We start from the raw sequence: 21,801 nt of genomic DNA on the forward strand, positions 1-21,801 counted from the left end.
GAAAAGACGTCTGCGATATCAAACAAAGTGATGGCCCTGCCCAGTTTTATCGCCCTAATTGTACGTCGCAATCTATCCGCTTTGAATGCACGCGCTGCCACCTTAGCACAGCGAAGATTTCCCAGCCGGAGTGGATGAAAGAATGCGACTAAATCCAGGAGCCCACCCTCGAGGAAGTCTTCTTTCGTACCTTTGACTTCAAGCCTCCTTCAGCGCAAAAAATAAAACACCGTTGAATTGAATTCTCTTTTCACTCTCTTTCCACTTTATTCTCTTTCCATTTCGAGCCTTCATATGGCAGCGGGAGAACTGACGAGAAGGCTGCTGAGAGCAGCTGCCTTCCAAAAATCACTGGGTGTCGGTGAAAATTTGCTTCACTTTGCCTATTCTGTCGAAGTTTTCCGTTGCCTTGCACTGATCTCTCCGGTTGTCCAGGTCAGCGTTGAGGAATAGCCACGCGAACCGTCTGGGCTTCCACTTCAGCATGTGCTCTGCCTGCGTGTACAGTTCGGCTACAGTTACCCATGGGCGTCATTTCACTCGTACTCAGTCACTTTTGGGACGCACCAAAACACTCTCCCTCATTGATGCAAGTGGTACACTCTTAGCCAAAATACGCTTTTATCAAACCATGTGCAGCGCACCTGCTTGCTTCGCCACAAGCGCAGTGAAAAGACGATAGCCATTTCACGTAACACATCCTCCTGTTTCCCACTCTTCACTTCATCCTCTTCCGCGCATCTGATCCCCCTCCACATTGTCCCTATCTTCTCAACCCTTTATTATCCCTGCTTGAACTATGCCTTTCACCGAATCCCTTTACTTCCATTCTGACCTCTTCCTCCTGCATTTCCCTTCCCTACCTCGCTTCCTCTACAAGGCTTCTTTTCCTAAGGCATGACTGCGTCTTAACTTTCTCCCTCAACAATGTCCTCCTCCTCTCCTAGCCTCTCTGCTCTCTACCAGTCTTCTTCCTCGCGTATTTGGAAGCTACCTCGTTGGGATGGCTCAGAAACTCGGTAGCACAAAAGAGTTGAAGCTGGGATCAGCTTGAGCGTGAGCCGGGGATCGCACGCCAGGAAAAGGAGACACCAGCGCCCTGACAAGGATAGCCTCCGTTTTGCTGTCCATGCAATAAGACTCGTCCTGAGATGTTAGGGTACCAAGGCGGGACGGACAGGAGTCTCGTGGCCATGACGAGTGAGTGGAACGAGCTTTGAAGGGTACGCGTTTTATGCTCGCGAAAACGCCGCGCGTATGACCTAGGCGCTCTGACGCTGCCCTGCTGTGCACGGAGCGGGAGGTTGCGTGGACGTAGCAGCGTCACCGGCCACGAAGTGGATTTCGTTGCTCCAGCGACTGCTTCTAACCGCGCTTAAAGAAGCCACTCAAAGCACAAACGAAGTTGCTTGTGCAGGAAGAAAACCTGATAATGTGGGCAAAAACGACACTATAATGCATCATCCGCGCCGCTAGTGAAAGCACCCGTCAAATATTCGCCACCTTGGTAAGCCTAAATATCTGCAGCGGAGTCAGCTCGAATTTTGAAGTCCCGAGAACTTTGAAACTGTGGCCATGGAGAGCACGCCTCCCGATTGTCGCAAGTCGTCGGGCTCCTGCCACAGCCACGTGCGTCGTGCGTCATATTATGACCGAGGTAGAAGCTGCCGCGTTCCCGAAATCGTCGATCCCAGCGTGGAAAAATCGTGCGTGCAATGCCGGCGCGTACGAATCGCGAGCGAAAACGCTCCGTGCTTTCACGCTTTACAGCTACGGCTGAATTTGAGTTACGAATCACCACAAAAGCATTCTCTCTGTCTCTAAGTCATTGATCAACGTTTCTGGCAGCCATGGCACCGGACTGGCATGTCTCTTATATTATCTCCCCATTTTTATATCTAAGCTTCTTGTAGACCGTTTACAGCGAGCAGTTGGGCTGGAATTCAACAGGTGACGCTACCACCGCATTCGCCATGGCTGGACGTTAGCACGGAACGATTCCGGTTTTCGCCGTAGCCTGCCATGGTGCTCTCTGCTGTGCTCGGTTATAAAATGTGGAAGCCACGGCGGGAAACTTGCACCCTAGTCGGATTTACTGACTGCAATTGGGACCTCAACATGTGGGATGAATTTCCATGGAAGTCTTACTGGCCGCAATGCACTGCTTTCCGCACGGGCACAGTGACACACTAGACGAACTTCGCCCGGCGCGAATACGCCTCTTCCTACACAGGCACAAGTCAGGCAAGATCCAAAGGTGGGGGCAAAGCGCTCTACATATCGTTTCCGGTGACGTGGAGGGCGTTCAGCCTCAGGTGGTGATCTTTACGATTTTATCCGTGCTTGCAGGAAAATCTGACGCAGTTTACAGCCGACAACATCGCACAAATGCGGTATGTCGATTCTTGAGACATCGAAAATTCCCCGCCAACACTAACGTCGGATGCTGAACATGTTTCACAGATCGGCAACCAAAACTGGTTTGAATTCCAATATTGGACATCGTCCAATCGCAGTAGCACCTCGTATGGGCGTCACAGCTTCAGTTGGTGCAGCCGCCGCAGAGTGGGCGTAGTAGATTTTCTTCTTTCAGGCTTTATAAAATAAACATTCCTTTATCCCCTGGATGGGCGAGTACAAATTGTGTTTTTCCTTGTGCCAGTCTAGAAAATGCGAGCAAAAAAATCGCGCCATATCCACGGAATGAATGATGATAAGTGGGGCGAAGCTCGAGAGGGGGAGATTATCGGTAACCGTAACTCTCCCGTGAAAGTTCGCCCAATATATAATTAAGAAAGACGTAAGACTGTGTGCGAACATTGTACAAATGAACTTTTACTTTGTTCTTTTATTTTGTTCTTGTTCGTTTGTTGTTGTTGTAGGGTTCGTGTGGCTGCAAGCAAGCGCTCGTATCGGCAGGCAAACCCCGATGCAGTGAGAGCTCGCGAGGCGGCTGCAAAACGCATCAAGCGAGCTCAGCCCGAAGCTGCCGACGCGCGGTTTAAGCGCGACTTTCTAGACGAGATGCTTCGGCCTCTCTTTCGCACACGGCGGGATCCTGTCGGCGAGCGCGCGCTGCCGCCGCCCTGCGCGCCCTCCGCTCCGCAGCCTTGTCAACAACCACCTCCTCCATCCGGTGACTCGTTGCGAAAGAGGAAGCCCGTCAAAAGCGATTGCCTTTTGTAGTATCAGTCACGTGCGAGTGACGCCATCATGACGTCACTCACACCAGTGCCACCTGTGAGTGAGTCATCGAACTAGGCGGTCACGTAGCGCCACCTGCTAGTGAGTCATCGAACTAGGCGGTCACGTAGCGCCACCTGCGAGTGAGTCATCGAACTAGGTGGTCACGTACCACGAGACACAAGGGATGGACAGACCCACGGCTTTAGGAGCTTCGCCCCTAACAGATTGTCAAATTCACTGCCTTGGCCGTGTAGAGTGCAACAAACGCCTTTCATCACACCACCGACCTCTCCGGAGGGCCGAAGTTGGGCATTGCGGCTAATCCAGCCTGCCTACTCGTGACGAGCGCAAAAGCATGGCTTCAGTAAGCATCGCATGTGTTTCCTCGCACTGCAGGCTTGTACATGCACGTTGGCGGAACCATGGAGCTCACTCGTAGCGGCAGCTGCCTTGGGCCGGAGGCTGCCTGCCGCTTCGGCGTTATTTCGAACACGTAATAATCTGTGCGTGAACGAATTTGTACGTGTTTATTGGTAGTAGTAAAACTGGGCCAACCAGAGGCTCAAATCCGTTTCATTTACATCAGGTGTCGGCCACCCCAGTTGCATGAAGCCGACACGGCAAGGGCTGGACGGCAAATCGGGGCCGGGGTGCAAGTGTTCCTTTTTTAACAGCGCAACGGTTGTGGCCGGCCGTAATGTGTGCGGTGTGCGACGTACAGACGCCAAGTTTGCGAAACCTGTTGCCGCCGGTTCTAGCGCGTGCTGACGCGTCCACTTAGGGAGAAATGTGAAATCCCGCGGAGAAAATGATTCGTGCGGTCCAGTCTTGAAGACTAATATATCGCCGATGACAATATCGATATCAAGGAAGACGACGATATCGATTCATATGGCGCTGATTACGAGTAGCAAAGTACAAAGCGACGACGGAACATGTAAATAAACAATCTGAAACTGCACGCAATGCGTGGTGGTGTTTGCTTCAGTGCTTACATAGAAAGAAATCATCTCGCTTCGCTATGGGTCAAGGTTTGCGGGACATAGTGCAAGCTTCGTAAATTTTTTTGGACCGGTACAAAGAAGGAAGTTAAGATATGTTATCGGGTTATGTGCTATTATTAGGGGCCATGCCAACTGGAAGCGATCTCGCTTTGTTCCTGTCTAACCTTTGTGAGGTCAAAACTGCCATTGTCAGCCTTCAGTTAGCAAGTGGCAATAGAAAAGGGCTTCTGGCGTCGTCCCACGAGTCGTATAGTACTTCCCCGAGAGTCTTAGGTTGCCGACCCCTGATATAAATAGCTGCTGTGTATGTAGAAACGGAGTAGAATGGCTTAGGAAGGCATTCATTTTCTGCATTCGGCATTTGGCGCTCTGTCACAGGGAGTTATCTCCGCTAAATCACTGGTTTGGCTACTGCCCGGCATTCTTGGCAAGGGCGTATTATACGAAAACAAAGTTAATCAGTCTTGGCGGGATATACATGTCTTCCAAGAAGTAAACGGTACATGGTAGAAGTACCCGAATTGCATTGTGGTGCCGCCTGAAACGCCGACGGGGAGCAACTGGCGGCGTTCACGGGATGCGTGCGTACTGGTAATGCTTAATCGTCGCTGTGATGACATGCCCGACTGCGTCAGTTTTCAAGGGGCAGCGCATGGCTATAGAATGGCGTTAGTTATATTCGAGCTCACTGCAGTCAGCGGCGATGAAAATTCCCGGCCGCGGCGGCCGCTTTTCTGATGGAGGCGAAAGGCAAAAACGCCCGTGTGCACGAGATTTCGGCGCACGTTAAAGATCCCCAGGTGGTCAAAATTAATCAGGAGCCCTCCACTACGGCGCGCCTCATCGCCTGCGTTGCGTCGGCGCTTTAAACCCTACAATCAATCAATCAATCAATCAATCAATCAATCAATCAATCAATCAATCAATCAATCAATCAATCAAATCAGCGGCGATGAAATCGGCCGCTTAAGAGTTCAAAAAAGCTGCGCGCTTGAAAGCACCTTGTTACACCAAATACCGCGAATCCATCGGTGTCCTGCCCACTGGAGGAATTGTATTATGTACGAGTGTGACGAAGTGGGCAACTTGGACTAAGTTTATGGTCAAAACTGTGCCGAAAAGACGAAGACAGGAATAGGATAAACAGCGGCGTGTTTGTGTTTATCCTATCGCTGTCCCCGTATTTTCTGCACAGTTTTCACCATGAATTGAATTGTATGCTTGCCTTTGCAATACAATACAAATAAACCGACAACAAAATGTGGGTTCGGAATATATCCAGCACGAACTAAGCATAAATCTCTAGGATTTATGATTTTTTTTTCAAGGAATCCTTGATGCCTCAGAGATCTTTTATTCGGGGTTGCCTCATTCGCTCCTACATAATAGCTCTCAGCAATTAACTCAGGAGTGTTTCATAACATGCGTGTTCCCGCGAAAAACTTCGCATAACAGGCAATCACTACTATGCACCACGCGACGAGGACATCGATTTCTGTGCTCAATTCTGCGGAACAAGGCACGATTTCAGGGACGTGGGTTCTTCGAACTCAACAGCAGCGTATTCGGTCGCCAATCATTGCGGTGAGCAGCAATGTAACCAATGCCATTCCACAGCCAAGCGCTGCCCGTTGAATACTGGCACACACAGTCAGAGACGCCAGCAGGGCGACCATTAAGCATTATCAGATAGTATTATCAAGCTGTGCGCAAGCATTCCCAGACGGCCGCTCCACGCAATGGCTTCCCGTCGACCTTTCGAAGTGCTACAGTGCTGCGTTTACTTCTGCGCGGTCCTGTGCAGGCTTAACTTTACGCTTTTTCTCCAGAACAACCCCACTGCAACATTAGGGAAGATAGATAACACTTTACATGGCCTAATGTGCAAGACGGGTCTTTGTCATTTTGGCGTCCTCACTTGTGCTCCGGAGTCCGAGATTCATCTCCCGCGCGTGGAGAACGTGTTGATGTGAGTTGCCAATGTTTGCTTGCAAACTCGCCCGAATAAATGCCACTTTTTGCCACAGAAGCTGACCACACTGATAACCGCCGTATCACAGTAGTGGATTCGTCCCGGCGTCACTGAACTGCCCTAGTGAGGTTTATATTCCTTTGCTTGTATTTCTATTCCTTTATGGGCAACATTGTACGATAATTGCACCCTTGAAGAAAAGCTTCAAGAAAACAGTGATACTCTGGCGCTTGGCCACGACTTTGTGGCAAGACGATGGCCATCGCGACGTGCTTCCTTGCCTATGCATTGACTGTGAACCGACCGCTCCAACTCCACTTCACATTGATGCCAGTGCGTCGGTATTATTGCAGTGCTTGCATAACGAAATCCCGTTTTGGCTGCCAGGGTCATTGCGCATAATATTCGTACGCTAACCAAATTGTTATCCATTTTCAAAAAAGGGTGTCTGTGCCATAATCAGTCTTGGGCAGTAACTAGTTACTAGTAACGCGTTACCGGTAGCTAGTTACTTTTTTCTGTAACTTGTAACTGTAACTAGTTACTTTTAAGTTAGAGGAACTTGTAACTGTAACACTGTTACTCTTTTGTGGAGTAACTGTAACGAGAAATATCGTTACAGTTACTTTATTTCTATAAAACAATTATCGAATCGCAACACTCATTAACGACCGATGTACAGTTTGCGCGTTTTACTTTTTCGGCCTTTCTTCCGCAGAACCAATGTCTACTTCATTTATGCCAGCTCACTTCCTTCTAATGGGTGAAAAACATCTGGACTAGAAATGTTTAGGCGTGCACATGTGCGCAGTGTCACACGCGGTCTACTAAGGGCTCGAAGTTTCTAAGTCTAAGCTGCAGTATTTTCCTCAGCAGCGCGACATTGCACTCACCCAGGCCATTAATAACTTTGCCACACGCGCCTAAGCGCACGTGGATGCACTTTCGCCACATCTGGAGTGATGTAAAAGTGTTTGACACAAAGGCTAACAGGAAAACAAACACCCAGAAACGCCGCACAACGCACTCAAACCTTTTCACTCTCGCGGAAGCCTGAAAAACTCCGTTCAGGGCGTCGCTTTCTCATTAGCGACGTGCAGCCCCGTTTGCAGGGTCATAAAACGCCGCGGTGAGTCTCTCGGCGGCCTCACGATCGTCCAGCCCTGTGCGCACTGTTGAGTGTCCGATTCACAAGTAGCAGTTGCTTGCGACCATTGTTCGCTTTAGAGGCCCCTGGCCGTATTTGGGACCACGCGTTTACGACCCCTGGTCTAGAGGCTTCATCGAGCTGTACCAAATGCTCGAACGAGGTCTATTAAGTGATAAATTTCACGTCCCTCCACACATACGACGACCCCAACGATGGTGGCCCCCGAGTGCCCTCACACCAGCCAGCATCTTGGCCGGCAGACGTCTGACCACACTGCCACTGCACGACGAAATGTTCTTGGAAAGCCTTCGACTTTGTTTCGAGGGCTGTGGCCGAAACGAAAGCAGTAGCTACATCTGCTTTTGAATGTTGGGTGCAAGGAATACTTTGGCGAGCTTCGTTCGGCCTACGCCTCAAAGCAAACGAAGGGAGGGGTTCCTGGGATCGGCGACGTGAGTGCTGTGGAAGGCTGGGATTGTGAGAGAAGTTTTTTCCGGTCTAGACGGCAAAATCCGCCTTTGTGAGGACGGGGGTGGGGGGGGGGGGGGAGTAAGGGCGGGGGAAAACAGTAAAGCGTTCATTTCAGTTTCTATTCTCTTTTGAAATATCTTGTCTCATTCCGGGGATGAGGGTGGCTGCGGGTTGGGGCGGGAGAACAATTCCGAGGGCCCACGGGCAAACGTCGCTTCGGCAATGCTCAAATTTCTCTCCGTCTCCGACCACAAGTACGAAATAAAAAAATAACGATGCGATTTTTTGAGTATCTTTCAAAAACACCTCGAGAACCGATGTACTCCCACGTCCGTTTCCTCTTTCCTACAAGGGCCTTCCGTGATCCGCCACCGCCACCCGCTTTTTCCCATTCTCTCTCACTACGCGGGGCGGTCAAGAGACGGCATTGCAGGCGAAAATAAATTAAGTTGACATTCAAAGATTGTTTCGGCTGTCTTGTCCCCCAGCTCGGTATAGTTTAAGTTCGGCCTCTGTGATTCCAACTTTGAAGACAAACTAAATCTATGCTACAATGACGTTTGCGAATACATTTCTTGCAGTGAGAGTGCAGCAACCAAACCAAAAAATAAAGTTCCTTATGATGGATAGCAAAACTTCCGTTATAAAAAAAGTGAGGCATAAACAACGATTGTTTTTTGGGCATGAGAGTGCATCATTTCAGGTTCCCCTCGTGTATAGCTTCACTAGGTGTAATTTGTACTACCTGCATGCCTTCGTACGTTTCTATTAAATAAGGCAAATCTTTTTATCTATTACTTAGTTTTATACAGTAACGGAAAAGTAACGACGTTACTTTTTGCAGTAACTGTAACTGTAACAAGTTCCTTTTGGAAAAATCGTAACTGTAACTGTAACATAGTTACTTTTTTGGGTTAGGTAACTGTAACTGTAACACTGTTACTTTTTTTTGGTCACGTGCCCAAGACTGGCCATAGTATTCATAAAATTTTTTTCCTACTGTAGAGTAGCTAGTTATGCGTTCTCCTCTACCACCAAGCATAGCATGGACAGTAATTTCGTGAAAAATATAACTTCATTCGTCTTTGGCCTCTTCGATTTCAAGAACATCCCGCCCGGGTTCTGCACAGCTCCAACTGACATAATGCCGAAGCTTACGCTTCATCTCACATCCCCTAGCCATCAATAGAATCATTCTCTGAGAGGACTCTAGGCTACCGCCTCTCTTTATCGCTAACGCTCTGCCAAGCAACCCAAAGACAAAAATAATTGCAGTAGTTGCCAAATCTATCTGCTGCGTATTCTGCCCGAAGGACTCGAGCGCTGTGCCAGCAATCGTCCCCCTCTTGCTTTGTAACACTTTGCTATTTCTGCACGGACATTCCCGCATCCTCGAAATCTTAGCTTAGCTGTTATTATTAACGTAAAGCCACAGCTCCGGCTGCGATATTACTGGTGCGGAACATACAAACTGTCAGCATCGCAGTTCATCACCTGCACATACTGACACCTGCAGCCACTGCCTTGAACAGCGAAACCATCCAATTGCGTTAGATGATAGTTTTGCTATTATTTTAAGTTGTGAAGGTGCAAGTCGAGCAACCAATCCAGAAATTGAAGTTTAAGCATGCCACAAGAACGACAAATGTTAGGATAAGCCGAGGAACATGGATTTTTTATTTGTTACTTGGGGATTAATTCCTGCAATGTTGATCATCAGAATATAACTTGCGATCAAAGCCAGTCGGTCACTCCCACTGGCTGTTCATTTGCAGTTCCCTCATATGGGGTGACATTCTTAAGATAGAAGGACCCAGCAAATGACTGTCCCTGCTGAACGTAGCTTCTGATCATGCCTTTACCCTTAACCTGTTTGCATATTGGCTTCGTCATGTGACGCTGATGCACAGAAAAGTCCGCGCTCGCCCGAGTTATTTTAATTTTTGGGCACCTGTACGTGCCCGATGCCGTTGTCTCACGTTGGGCGCCATGCCCTACATCCGGTTTCTCTGCGAAGCTCTTGGCCAAATTCAACGACCTTTCCACGAGCGTCGGCCAGCATAGTGCGCGCTCTACGCACGAGTGCTATGTCTACGTGTTCGTTCGTAAATTCCATTGCTTTTCCCAACACTATTACTGTGATAAAAAGAACTGGCACTAATTTGGGCGGCTATAACTCGTTCTGCAAGCTTGCAGTCCCTGTTTAACCTGTTTAATTTTCATTGAATTTTTTCGGCCTGAGCCAATCGCAACAACCTTCCCATTCATGATGTACCTTACATCTTCTAGTTGTTCTGGCTTGTTTTCAGAACTGTACTGCACTTGTTACTTGCAGTACACTTGTGTTTGTACTAGCGTACTATTTTTGCACTTGTTTTGTAACTAACTACACTTGTTTTGTAATTTCTCTCGTCATGCTTGACTTGCTGCTTTGAATAATGTTGTAAGGGCCCTTCAGTCGCTTGAACAGCTTTTTTCCAGGTATTTCTGAAACGTGATTCAGAAGGAATTTAAATTCAAATCAATGCACTTCAATTCGATAATACTTCATAGGTTCAGTGCGGAAAAGTAACGAGAATGTCGCATACTCATTTTCAGTTTCCCTCGCTATGCATGTTTCCGTTAAAAGAGGTGTCAGTGTTATTTTAATGAGGTAACATTTGGAATGAACCAAACTCTCAATTCGGGTTCACGGCCCCTTCGTGTCCGTTAAGAGCATAGATCCTTACCACAAACTTATTGTTGACGACCGCATTCTCGAGAATTTATGGCGCAGTGCACCACAACCTACTTGCACTCCCCGTACCATGATTACTCAAAAAATTACCCCATCTTCCCGCGAGGGGAACCCTGGGGAGATGCGCCGCATCCTAGGAGTTCACTTGGTGTTTCTGTTGGGTTGATTGTCTACTTGCGTGAAACGTGTGAGGAACGCATATTATGTATTCTTTATTTCTTTGGCCGGTGCTGGAACGACCGCGGCTATGACGCAACGTGGCGTGGCTATGACTCAACACAATCCAACACAATCCACTTTAATCCAATCCAACACAATCCCCTTTGATCCAATCCAATCCAATTCAATCCAATCAAAGCCAAGCCAAGCCAACCCAACCCAATTGAATCCAATCCAATGCCACTCGCGAGAGAGTGTTCGCTATCGGAGAGGAGAGGGGATGAGCGGCGGATAGCGCAGCTCGCGCGGCGGGCAGAATGGGGGAGGGGTGTGGACGGATAACAACAACGCCGTATGGAGGGACAAGGCGAGTGAATGAGATGCAGTCGCATCTAAAACAGCATTACTCCTCTGGCTACAGAGCGGACCACAGCAGTTACGCTGCATTAACAAGAAAGAGCTAAGCCTTGCAATCACGACGTTTATATTATTCACGAACACTTGTCTGTAACATTGGCGTACGTCAAGTTCGGGAAGAAATGTTGAGGGCATGAACTCGTGATACATAAAAGGAGTGGTAGACGTTGACCAAATCTCGACAATTTCTTTCCGAAGCACAGGCATGCTTTTGACCACTCACTAATTGTGCAGCTCGACTGGGACTTGGATTAATTAGCACGTCATTCTAAGATTTCGCGCTAATTTTTTGCAGCAGGTAACGCTTAGAACGATAGACCCCAGAATGAAGTTTGATTGTACTCGACTTATTTTTATGGTATTTAAATTAGAATATTCGCTTTGTGGTGCAAAACGACGGTATGAAATTTAAATCTAATGCACCCTGGTAATGTGAGGTGCATGTGCCACTAGGTCAGCGTTACTCCATTGGCTTTTGGAGAACGCGATTTTGCTTAAAATGCGGCACACAGTATTCTGGCGCATACTTGAAAAAGGGATCTTTTAGCCCGGCCCAGGCTTTGAGAATACGTTTTTGTTGACGACACCCAAGGTCATGAGTTCCAGTTCTGGGGCTGTGGTATTTCTTCCAGTGGAACAAGAAGAACACCTCGTTCTCGTTTTGTTTACAGGCGGGACGCGAAGTTGGGGGCCACCGAGTGCATGCTTTCTTTTCGTTCTTTTTGTGTATCAAAAGACGGGGGTGCTTGGCCCGAGTACCTTTGTTGTGTTGATATGCGGTCCGCTCGACCGGGCGGTCTCAGTGAACTGCGGAAGGGTGCGCATGTGGATGTGTGCGCAGTTTCGGCGCAGGATTCCCTCGGAGAGCGCGGACGCCGCTATTATGGCTTGCCGACATTCGGAAGTGGCTCGCTCGACGTCAAAGCTGACGAGCAGACGGGAAGCAAAAGGATACCGTCGCTTAGTGTCTAAACGGCGCGTGGCGTAGGCGTTGAGGATTTGCGAAGCTGGCGTAGGTGCTGTTCGTTTATGGGCTATTCACCTCGAGAAGGCTGGCGTAGGTTCGGAGCAGCTCTTCCCGCCAGTCACGTGGTCAGTGTATAACCGTATCATATAACCGCGGTCCGTGACTTTGGGTAGATCATGTCTTTGCTTTGCTTGTCGGTTGCAATGACGTACGCGGGAAACGTACTAGGAGTTGCATGAGAGGTTGTTGGGTCAGGTGACCGCAGGTGGAGACATGTTCAGGATTGGTCGGTTCTTTTTGTGCGTGTGTTTTTTTTTTAGTGAACCACTCGGGGCTTTGAGATCTGATGTCACCCTAATGTCTGCCCGGATAGCCGTCCGACATCATGTGAACGGGCACACCAGCAGGGCCACTGCACATATTCTATAAATGCTAGGAACTCCTTTACCAGGGATCGGATTTTGCTTCGCGCAGGGGCTACGCGCTATCGGCTATGCCGAGTGACCTCCCTTATAGGGACCGGGCGGCCGTTGTATGGCACCACCGTCGTTTCAGCGAACAGCGCCGCCCGTGGCGAACCGCTCGTCAGTGGAATGCCGGTGGCGGTCAGCGCAGCGTAGTTGTGCATGGCTTTCTTTCGTTTTTTTGAGGTGCCGCTTGCAAAGCGAACGTAACCCCACGTGCATTTTTCAGATCGGTAAATCTTGAGTGTGGATGTGATGTTTACGAGGCATGCCATGTGTCTTATTTACGCCCATACTCAGTGTTTACAAATAGCAGACGACGCTCAATGCGCCAAGCTGGAAGTCAAGCTGGAAGTGAAAGTTCGTTGCTTCCTTAATTTTTTCATGACTGCATGCAGTTTGGCGAATCGAGGAGTATATTGCCGCTAAATGCTCCCACAAAGCCGGTGTGTGCAACCGATCTAGGAATGCTGCGGCGCTGGCCTTTGGCAGTTGATGACGAAACGGCGCCGACGTCGTGCACAAGCGAAAGACAAAGTTGGAGGGTGTCTTCGAAGATTTACCTCAAAACAGAAATTGTGACGGACGACGCTTCCGTATCTTCTTTACCTACGGCTGAAACGTGTTTAATTTCACAGAAATGCTCTTACTACAGTAATCGGTAATCATTGATAGAATAAATACCGCATGATAGTAGAATGTTATTGCTTGTCGTGGAGAAGCATTGCTTTACAAGAATTGCAATGGTCGCTGGCTAGTTGGTAAATGGTTTTTCAAAAACCAATTCCTGCGTGGCTGAAGGACGCAAGACAGGAGGGTGCCCGAAACCTGTACTCAGCTTCACAACTGAATGCTGCGGTCGGTTTACAAGCTGCTACCTACGCTTGAAAAATCATGCACACCTCCGTCTAACGACGATGATTGTTTATCGCAAAGATCTATGGTATAGGTTTCCTTGGTTGCCTTCTGGATTTAAACTTTGACTAGTTAAGCCTCGAATTTGACCAGCACGCAGTTTGGTCTTTTGATCGCAGCGTCTTTGACTTTGACCATTTCCCATTCGATTTCGCACGAAGAAAGCTTTGTGTTCAACCACCATAATCATTAGACCGATGAGTAGATGAGTTTGCTGTTAAATTTTGAACTTCCATGCCCCCTCTCCAAATCTAAACTTTTTCCAGCGTGTCGGAAATTTGTCTGTGGTGGAGGACTCGGGCTCATGCACCTATATTTTAGGCAACTAATCGCGCGTTTTTGGTGTCTTCACCAGGCATTACACGGTTTTTATAGGTACTCTGTAAAGAATACTTAAGCATTAAAAAACACCGACTGACGTTAACACTGCCACATTTTTTAACTATCGGTGCCAGCCTTTATTCTACGCAGGGGGTAAAACGGGAAGGGGAGGAGGGATGGTTTGTAGCTTGGGCTGTTGAGTTGGTGAATAACTTTGGCTCTTGATAAAATGACCACTACAAACGTGGGATTTCCACTTCGGCTTTCAGGCTCCCATGTTGTCACAGTGTCGCCCACCAAAACCGAAGGTACAAAGATCACGGTTACAGAAAGTGTAAACTACCGCAACATTTCTACGGCTACACGGAAATCCATCTCGTATGCAGGTGCCTTTCTATTTAAAGCACACGTATCGAGGTATCCCAGCGCTGAGGCTGGCGTGGAAACCGTAGTCATTGAACCCAGTGAAGATAAATTAAAGTGGTAGAAAAGAATTCTAATATAGCTAATAGTTTTATTCCTACTCAAATCGCGCGCAGCTGCAGGCGCAGAGCGCTGCAAAAAGCGCTCGTGTCAATGTAGCCCTTCCCCAACCTTACAAGCATCCAATAAGTTTGCGTATCCGTGAGTGCATTTAAGAAGAAAATAATACTAATAATAGTAGTTTTATTCGTACTCATAACGGGTGGAGCCAAGCGCAGATCGCCGCAAAAAGCGCTCATGCCATTGCAGCCGATACCCAACTTTAGACGCGTCCGACAAGTTTACGTAGTCATTACTGCATCTAAGAACCCAACACATCTGTTTAGACTTCGTTTCATCTCACATGTCTGCTCACAACGCCACCAAAACATACAAAGCACCGAAGAAAACACGACAAAAACAACGGGAGGCTGTGTAGTCCAATGCACCGGCTCATTCCACTGACGAGGGGAGCGCCGAGTGGTGGCGCCACCCGTCAAGCTGCCCGGTCCCTATAAGATCCACCACTTGGGTCCATTCTCGATTGCAGGTACTCTATACTTTCGGCTATGCTGAGAGTTGTAACGAGCTTCCCCATTTTATGTATATACTGTAATATTTGCTTGTAAATAGTACTGCCTATAAACTTCCGAGTTATACCGTACCCAAGCCTTCGTCTCATGGCTGCCGGAGAGCAGCAACCATCGAACACATGGACTCATCTACGGCCCCCTCCGGCGCCTTAACAGCTCTACGGCCGCACCTGCGAACATCTCGTCTGATCGTCATTGGCTGACGGCGGTACCAGCAGATCTACCTTTGGAGGAGGAAGCCGAAAAACTTCACTGATACCAAGGTGGCTTAACTTAATTCTTAGATATTTATTAGGGCGTGCTTCTTGACCCACGTACATAAAACGATATTCCAACTTGACCTCGTCCTTCGATCTTCTGGTGATGATGTAGATTTTAAAATTGATTCTAACTCCTACCTTGTGAACTGGGAGAAATGTGAAAGGCTTACTAGAAAATACATTGGCGTTTGACAAGCCTAAAGCATTGATGGTTTACCTTGTTTCTCAATCCCGCGGCCACTGCACAAACTTTTTAAGCCAAAGTCTATAGCGACTATGCTTTTACGTTCTTTAAAACGTATTGTAAAGAACGTATGTTGATGTACCAACCTTTTTGGTGATCGTTAAAATGGATTCCATGACGTAAAGGTGATACTTATCTTCGCCGCCGATACTTCTAATAAATCCCACAAGGTATTCAAATGCTCCATCGACACCAGATACCTCCCATGTATCCGGGTCGCAAACCTAGAAAGGTTAACAAAAACGTTATGGTTAATTTCTCTACCGCGGAAGTGAAAATTTCTGATTTTGCAATTCTCCGTAATACTGAAGCACTTCGCAGTTCTGAAACACTTCGTAATATGCAGGGAATTCATACAAAGGCAAAACGCACACACATCCGAAGCTGTTCCATAGGAAGGTAAAGGAACAGTGATCACTCTCCAAAGTTGGGTCAAGAGTTCAGTTGCTTCGCAAGTAAAATTCCACGAGGGGTTCGGAGGAGGGATGGAACGGGAGGAATAATTTTCTCGGCAATGGCCTTGAATGCCACCAGCAAGCTTGCACATCATTGTATGCCCATGTACTGTACCTGTAATTGCCTTGTAATCCCCATCCAACAGATCCAGACGTTAGACGCTGCGGCGCCTTTCTCCCTGTACTCATGCCCCCTCCTTGTATCGAGACGCGCGTCTGAGTGCATTGAAGAGCCCGGCTTACGGCATATTCACAGAAATTGCCAGCACCAGGCGCAAACGTGCCCGCGTATCGGCGCGCTTCTATGTAAACACCGTCCACAGCCGGTATTCTTCGGCAGCCACTGCCACGCAACCGCCTACCCTCTTTCCCCGCCCAACTCTTCTGCTGCTCTACTCCACTCTCAGTACTCCCATGATAAAGCACAGCAGCAGTTGTTGCTGAATTGAATTAAATTTTCCCACGCTAGCACTGCCGGCGTGCCATGTGTTAGCACTTTTCTTCACTCTTTGGCTTGTCACTCGAGCCACGGGCTGGATGTTCGATCGCGAGCCCTGTATCGGTTTTGTGGTTTGAACATTGTTTTTGACGCGCTTTTGGGTTTGGTATACGTGAGTTTACCACTCTGTTCTTCTAATCTTCTAATAAGGTTCTCAATTTCTCTACATCCGAAAAAATTACGCCCACGTGTATTTTTAACCAAAAGAGCAGCGCTAGGAGTAGTTGTCAGGATGTCATGTTCGGCTGCGAATATGCCTGAGGTTTTCTTTTTTGCTGAACAATGCTGACAAGCATCAAGTATGCTACCCGATACAGTAGTTTGATTCAAAGATTCATTTAACCCTTCACCGTGGGAATGCAGTAGGGAACAAAGAGACAACCACTTTGGTTTAGGAAGCCCAAGAAAGGCCATCGTATATAAAAGCACGAGGTACCTCGACAGCACATTCAACCCGTTTGCTGAGTGTGTACTAGCGTCCCAGTTAATGAGCCCATGGAAGAAGATTTCAGGCCTGGTGACTACTTGCCTTTAGGCAAAGTGATGAATACTAAGCACGTGACGGCTCCTTTGTGTTTGGAGGTGTCCTCTTGACCTTTTGACGGCCGAAGACGGGCTGGTGGTTCAAGCCCAGGAGTATAAACAGGTACAAGCTAATTGGGGCGTGAAGGGGGGATAAGGAGTAATTCCCTCATTTCGGTATTCCTGGGTGAAGGCAGGCTGGAGATTAATCAGGAAAACACAAAGCTCAAGGTTCATTGCTGTCTATTAACCAACAGGCGGCATTGGCTTAACGTATAGCACTGGATTGGCTTGACTTGGTTAATACATGGTTTTCGCTCATACAGCGGTTAATAGGGAGCGATGCGATCGATCGAAGGCATGTTGGACGGGATTTGCAAGAGGCCTCTAATGTTCTTACCCCGATGCCATCGCACCACCCAATCACTGACGCGTCAGGATTCCTGTGAATGTTTGGTTGTGTGAACGAGACCCGATGGCTGGAAAGGTTTCAAATGACAGCCGTAGGGGCAAAAGGTAGTAAGCACGCGTTCAAACCGCAGGTCGACGGATTTATAAGCTCTTCAATATATTGACCAGGAAAGTCGTTCGTTGAACTCGGTTTCATTGGATCCACAAATGAATGATATGCGACCAAGTCATGATTGACAACGATATATCCAGTGATAATTACCCGCTTTCCTCATGATCAGCAATACAAGGCTAATGATTTTATGGTACATCATTTTTTTCCTTCTTTAGAGCGACCCTATCGTATCTCTCTTTATCCAGATGGTTCCACAGCGTTCCCCTTGTCTCCTGGGGCCCTGTATGCACGGGCATAAAGGATGTAACAACCTCGCCTATCGCCATACCTTGCGCCAACATCTTCCATGAGCCAAGATGCAATCCTTAGTTAAATGATAACACGATAACCTTTCACTTCTGCTGTGGGATTATTGTCACGGTTGCCTTCTTTGTTCTCGTCTTCCCCGCAGTGAACAAAAGTACGCCCTTCGGCCTCTATGGGGAGGCGCAGTAAATCAGTACAGCGTGCACTCACACCTCTCGAAGCAACAGGAAAGCTAGCAAAGGAGCGGCGAGCAGCAGTGGCGAGGCTACGAAGGTACCACGTCAGTAGGTTGGAAGAGCACCGAGCTCCGTGTGCGACATTTTAGCGGGACTTTCAGGGCATACATTTCTTGATTGGTAATAGGGTTTAACGCGCCGACGCAGCGCAGGTGATGAGGGGCGCGTAGTGGGGGCTCCGGATTAATTTTTGAGCACATGGGAATCTTTAACGTGCGCCGAAATCTCGTACACACGGGCGTTTTTGCTTTTCGCCTCCATCAGAAAAGCGGCCGCCGCGGCCTGGAAGTGAACCCGTAAGATATTTTTTTCTTCATTGGTGCAGTACAGTACAGACTGTGCATGGTTTCAGAAGAAGTTGAGTTTGATTGTCAGTGGTTGAAATGTTCTCAAAAACATGAACGTGCAATGGAAGCGTCACTGCGTTTATTTTCTGAAAAAAGCTGACGTGGCAACATTCAAAGCCTGTGGGACACGAAAGAATTCCTTACTGTGCGGTGCTGGGCAGGTGGCCTCGGCCACCTGCACGTGCTATACATAATATTCACTGAAAAGTTTAGCGGTCAATTTCTTCGCCTGGCAACACTGGAAACGGCCATGGACATGGCCCGGCTCGGGCTACTGCGCCCTCACGCCGAAAAAAACAACGGTGTCCGTCGTCTGCTCCGTTTCAACCCGATTCCCAACGGTGCTGTCAACGGAGATATTTCCACTCACATTGGAGTCGAGGCATTACTTTGCGTTTGGTGGGGTCCATCACAATTCATGTGCTTAGCACGGACAAGTGCCACCATCCTGCGGAGGGTGATGTAACCAGGGACGGCGCAACCACATACTTGCCTGCATGCGTGCCTCGCCAGTGAATACAACCTATACAATTCTGCTAAACACCCGCAATCGTGGTGGGAGTTGTTTGGACTTTTACAGCGCAGCCGCATCTTCAGACAGTAACACAGTCCAATAAAACCCAGACCGCTTTCTCAGGTAATCTGCCGCCGTACGAATGGTTCGACCACGTGAACGCTAATGAAATATCAGACAGCCTCGCAAAGTAATCCCGTACCGCAGGAATTGTTCGCTTCTTTTTTGCTAATTTGCTTTGCGCAGGAGTGATCAGAAACAAAAGCATGACCCAGTCGTCTGTTTGTCTCGTGGGAGCCCCATCGAAGGCTGATCGAGGCCGAAAACACAGCTGATCCTTGGTCTCTTTATTTTCTGCCAGCTCCTCTCTGCCTCCCCCTCTTCCTGTTTATTTGTACTGTCCTCCCGCGCACGCCGCGAACTAAATTCTGAAGGCTAAGAACCAGCATCAATTAAATGGGTGGTACACAGGGAGTGTGATTGCTTGTTCTGATGATTAGTGTAGAACAAGCGTTGCCGCGGGCATTGCCGTCACGTAAGTGTGGCAGTTTACAATGTGCAAGGAAGACGTAGGCCCAAGTAATAGCCACGACTGCGGACGCTGCGTTAAAACTTGTCCACATCCACAGGCGGCGTGTTTGAGATTCCTCCTCTTAGTTCCCAGGTAAATGCCTATAAATGCAGGACTTCCAGCGCATTGTTTTCAGGCTCCTCTAGGCAATGTGTTCTCACGGGCCACTTCGACGCTCACCGACATCATACTTGATAATAGCGATCCCACGCACAACCTGCGCCGAGGAGGACTAGCACAATTAAATTGAAGCCGACATAAACGGCTCACTCTAAAGTTACTGCACTGCCTTTTTGCGCTCCCGTCTGCGACTTTAAGGGCGAAATTAATTGCGGCAGGTTAAACTAGGGTATATGACATAGTATACGTGGATTGCATGAAACCGCCCCGAGAAGCGGTTGCGAGATAGTTGGTAATAGATACCGGGCGCTTGCAAGCGTATTCAGTTTTATTGATTATCATACTAATACGCGTCTGAACAAGAAGAGGTGAGTTCGGACACTGTCCGTTTGCGAAAGAGGACCGTGATGTGACAAGTGTACATACCGAGGATGGCTTGACGATGCTGAAACCATCGCATGTCTTGAACACGAGTTTCTTCTTATCTGAGGTTAGCTCGGACGGCAGGGTGTAAAGAAACGCCCCCAACTCCAAAGAAGCTCCCACTATTCTCAGATTCTTTTTGTACGTCGAATTATCACTGAGCAGGTGCTTGTACTGATCCTGCGTGATAAAGAGAACAGCAGCCCATATCAATATAGAAATTAATCCCAGTTCCACCCGGTGTGGAATCTGCTCAAACAGCGGAGGTGTGATTGTTATTGTTTTCGCTCGAAATTCAACGGGCGCTCGCCCGACAACAGCAGCGCTGTCGCTGCCCGAATTCTCTCGTTCGAGCAAAAGAATCAGCAGCTAAACGCAAGAGGGGGGGGAGGCTGCCTTCCCTTTTCCTGCCCTAGGGGTAGGGCCAGGAACCCGCCTGTGCGAGGCCGACGGCGGGAGGTGCTTACGGGCAGCGAGATCACTACGCACTCTATCGGCGGGTCTGGGACCTGCCTCTACCCATGCGGGATTCATGACTTAGGGCACACGCGCAAGAAGGTGAGCCTGCAAGGTAACGTCACATGCTAAGCACTCCTGCGTATATAGTTACATGCCTGTAGTGGCGTACGCATGTTTTTGTTCAGTTAGCTGCCGTCTATCTAAAATGGGATGGAGAATTTTTTTTAAAGTAGACAAACATTAAAATATAAACCAAAGCATAACTAAGGAATCAATTTTAAAAAAGAATTTACTTTAAGAGCCCGGACGGAATGCTACAAGATCATTCCCATTGTTTGTTTTTGTCTGGCTCTTTTAAGAGGTATTGCGAAATCCCATATCATGGTGCTAAGAGCTTTATTCTACACAAACTAAGAGAGAACCAGGAAGGTTTCATGAAGGCTGAAGAGGTGAGACCACTAACCCTGGGAATTGATTCCTCAGACAAGGGTGAATGCAAGATGAGAAAACAAAAGAAAGGTTTTATTAAGCAATCCTTATTCGATGAAACGCGTTGTCCGATACACTGCCCACCCAAAGTCCACAGTCTTAAAATTTCTGACCCAGCTGCGTACGCCAGTTCAAGCCTGTGCATAACCTCCCTGAGTGCATACTCCCCCTAAGTGAAAACTACTTTTTAGGCGCGGAGCTATTGAAGCTCGTTGTACATCTGCTGCTGGGAGCGCTCAAAACTCGGCGCAACAAAGTGGAGACGGGCATTGAGCTCGGAGAAGGAGTGCGAGGGGAAGTGGAAAGGATACAAGGAGCCGAGGAGCAGCCGTGAACTTGTGAGATAATGCCGCGAACCATGTATGCGTTTCTTTATTTATTGTTTGTTTTTACTGCCCGGCCACACCCGGCCCTATGATCTGTGTCAAGTGAAGCCCGTCTTGCATTCTTCATTTTAAATGCGACTGCATCTCATTCACTCCCTTGTCCCTCCATACGGCGTTTTTGTAGTCCGTCCACACCCCTCCCCTATTCTCATCGCGGCGCGAGCTGCGCTCTCCGCCACTCACCCCCTCTCCTCTCCTATAGCAAACACTCTCTCGCAAAGGGCATTGGATTGGATTCGATTGGGTTGGCTTGGCTTGGCTTAAGTTGGGTTGGATTGGATTGGATTGTATTTGGATTGGATTAAAGTGGATTGTGTTGGATTGTGTTGTATCATAGCCGCGCCACGTTCGTCATAACCGCGGTCGTTCCAGCACCGGATAAAGAAATAGAGAATACATCATGCGCGTTCCTCACACGTTTCACGGAATTAAAGAATCAACGCAACGGAAACACCAAGTGAACCCCCAAGATGCGTCGCATCTCCACAGGGTTCCCCTCGCGGGAAGGTGGGGTAATTTTTTTATGCCGTAACGGGCTATCTCATTCAGATAAGCAGAGTGTTTCGTCTTAACGTCACTAGCCCAGAATAATCTTCTCTGATCTACAATGTTCTGGATGTAAATCG

At 48.3% G+C, this 21,801-nt stretch overlaps 1 protein-coding gene across 1 annotated transcript in view; it reads right to left on the bottom strand.

Annotated features, from left to right (window-relative positions):
- Positions 1–280: 280 nt before the first annotated feature.
- The window catches only part of LOC144149759 (uncharacterized), a 68,385-nt gene continuing 46,864 nt past the window's right edge, over positions 281–21,801 (bottom strand). Inside the window, exons 6-7 of the mRNA XM_077681411.1 lie at positions 15,409–15,546; positions 281–495 (exon numbers count right to left, since the gene is read on the bottom strand). Of these exons, the coding sequence (XP_077537537.1) occupies positions 349–495; positions 15,409–15,546 (285 nt within the window). The 3' untranslated portion in view covers positions 281–348. The remainder of the gene's footprint in view (positions 496–15,408; positions 15,547–21,801) is intronic.

Source organism: Haemaphysalis longicornis, unplaced genomic scaffold (genome assembly GCF_048455015.1).
Source record: "Haemaphysalis longicornis isolate Haplotype H1 unplaced genomic scaffold, Haemaphysalis longicornis Haplotype H1 scaffold_8, whole genome shotgun sequence".
Classification (NCBI taxonomy): Eukaryota; Metazoa; Arthropoda; class Arachnida; order Ixodida; family Ixodidae; genus Haemaphysalis; species Haemaphysalis longicornis.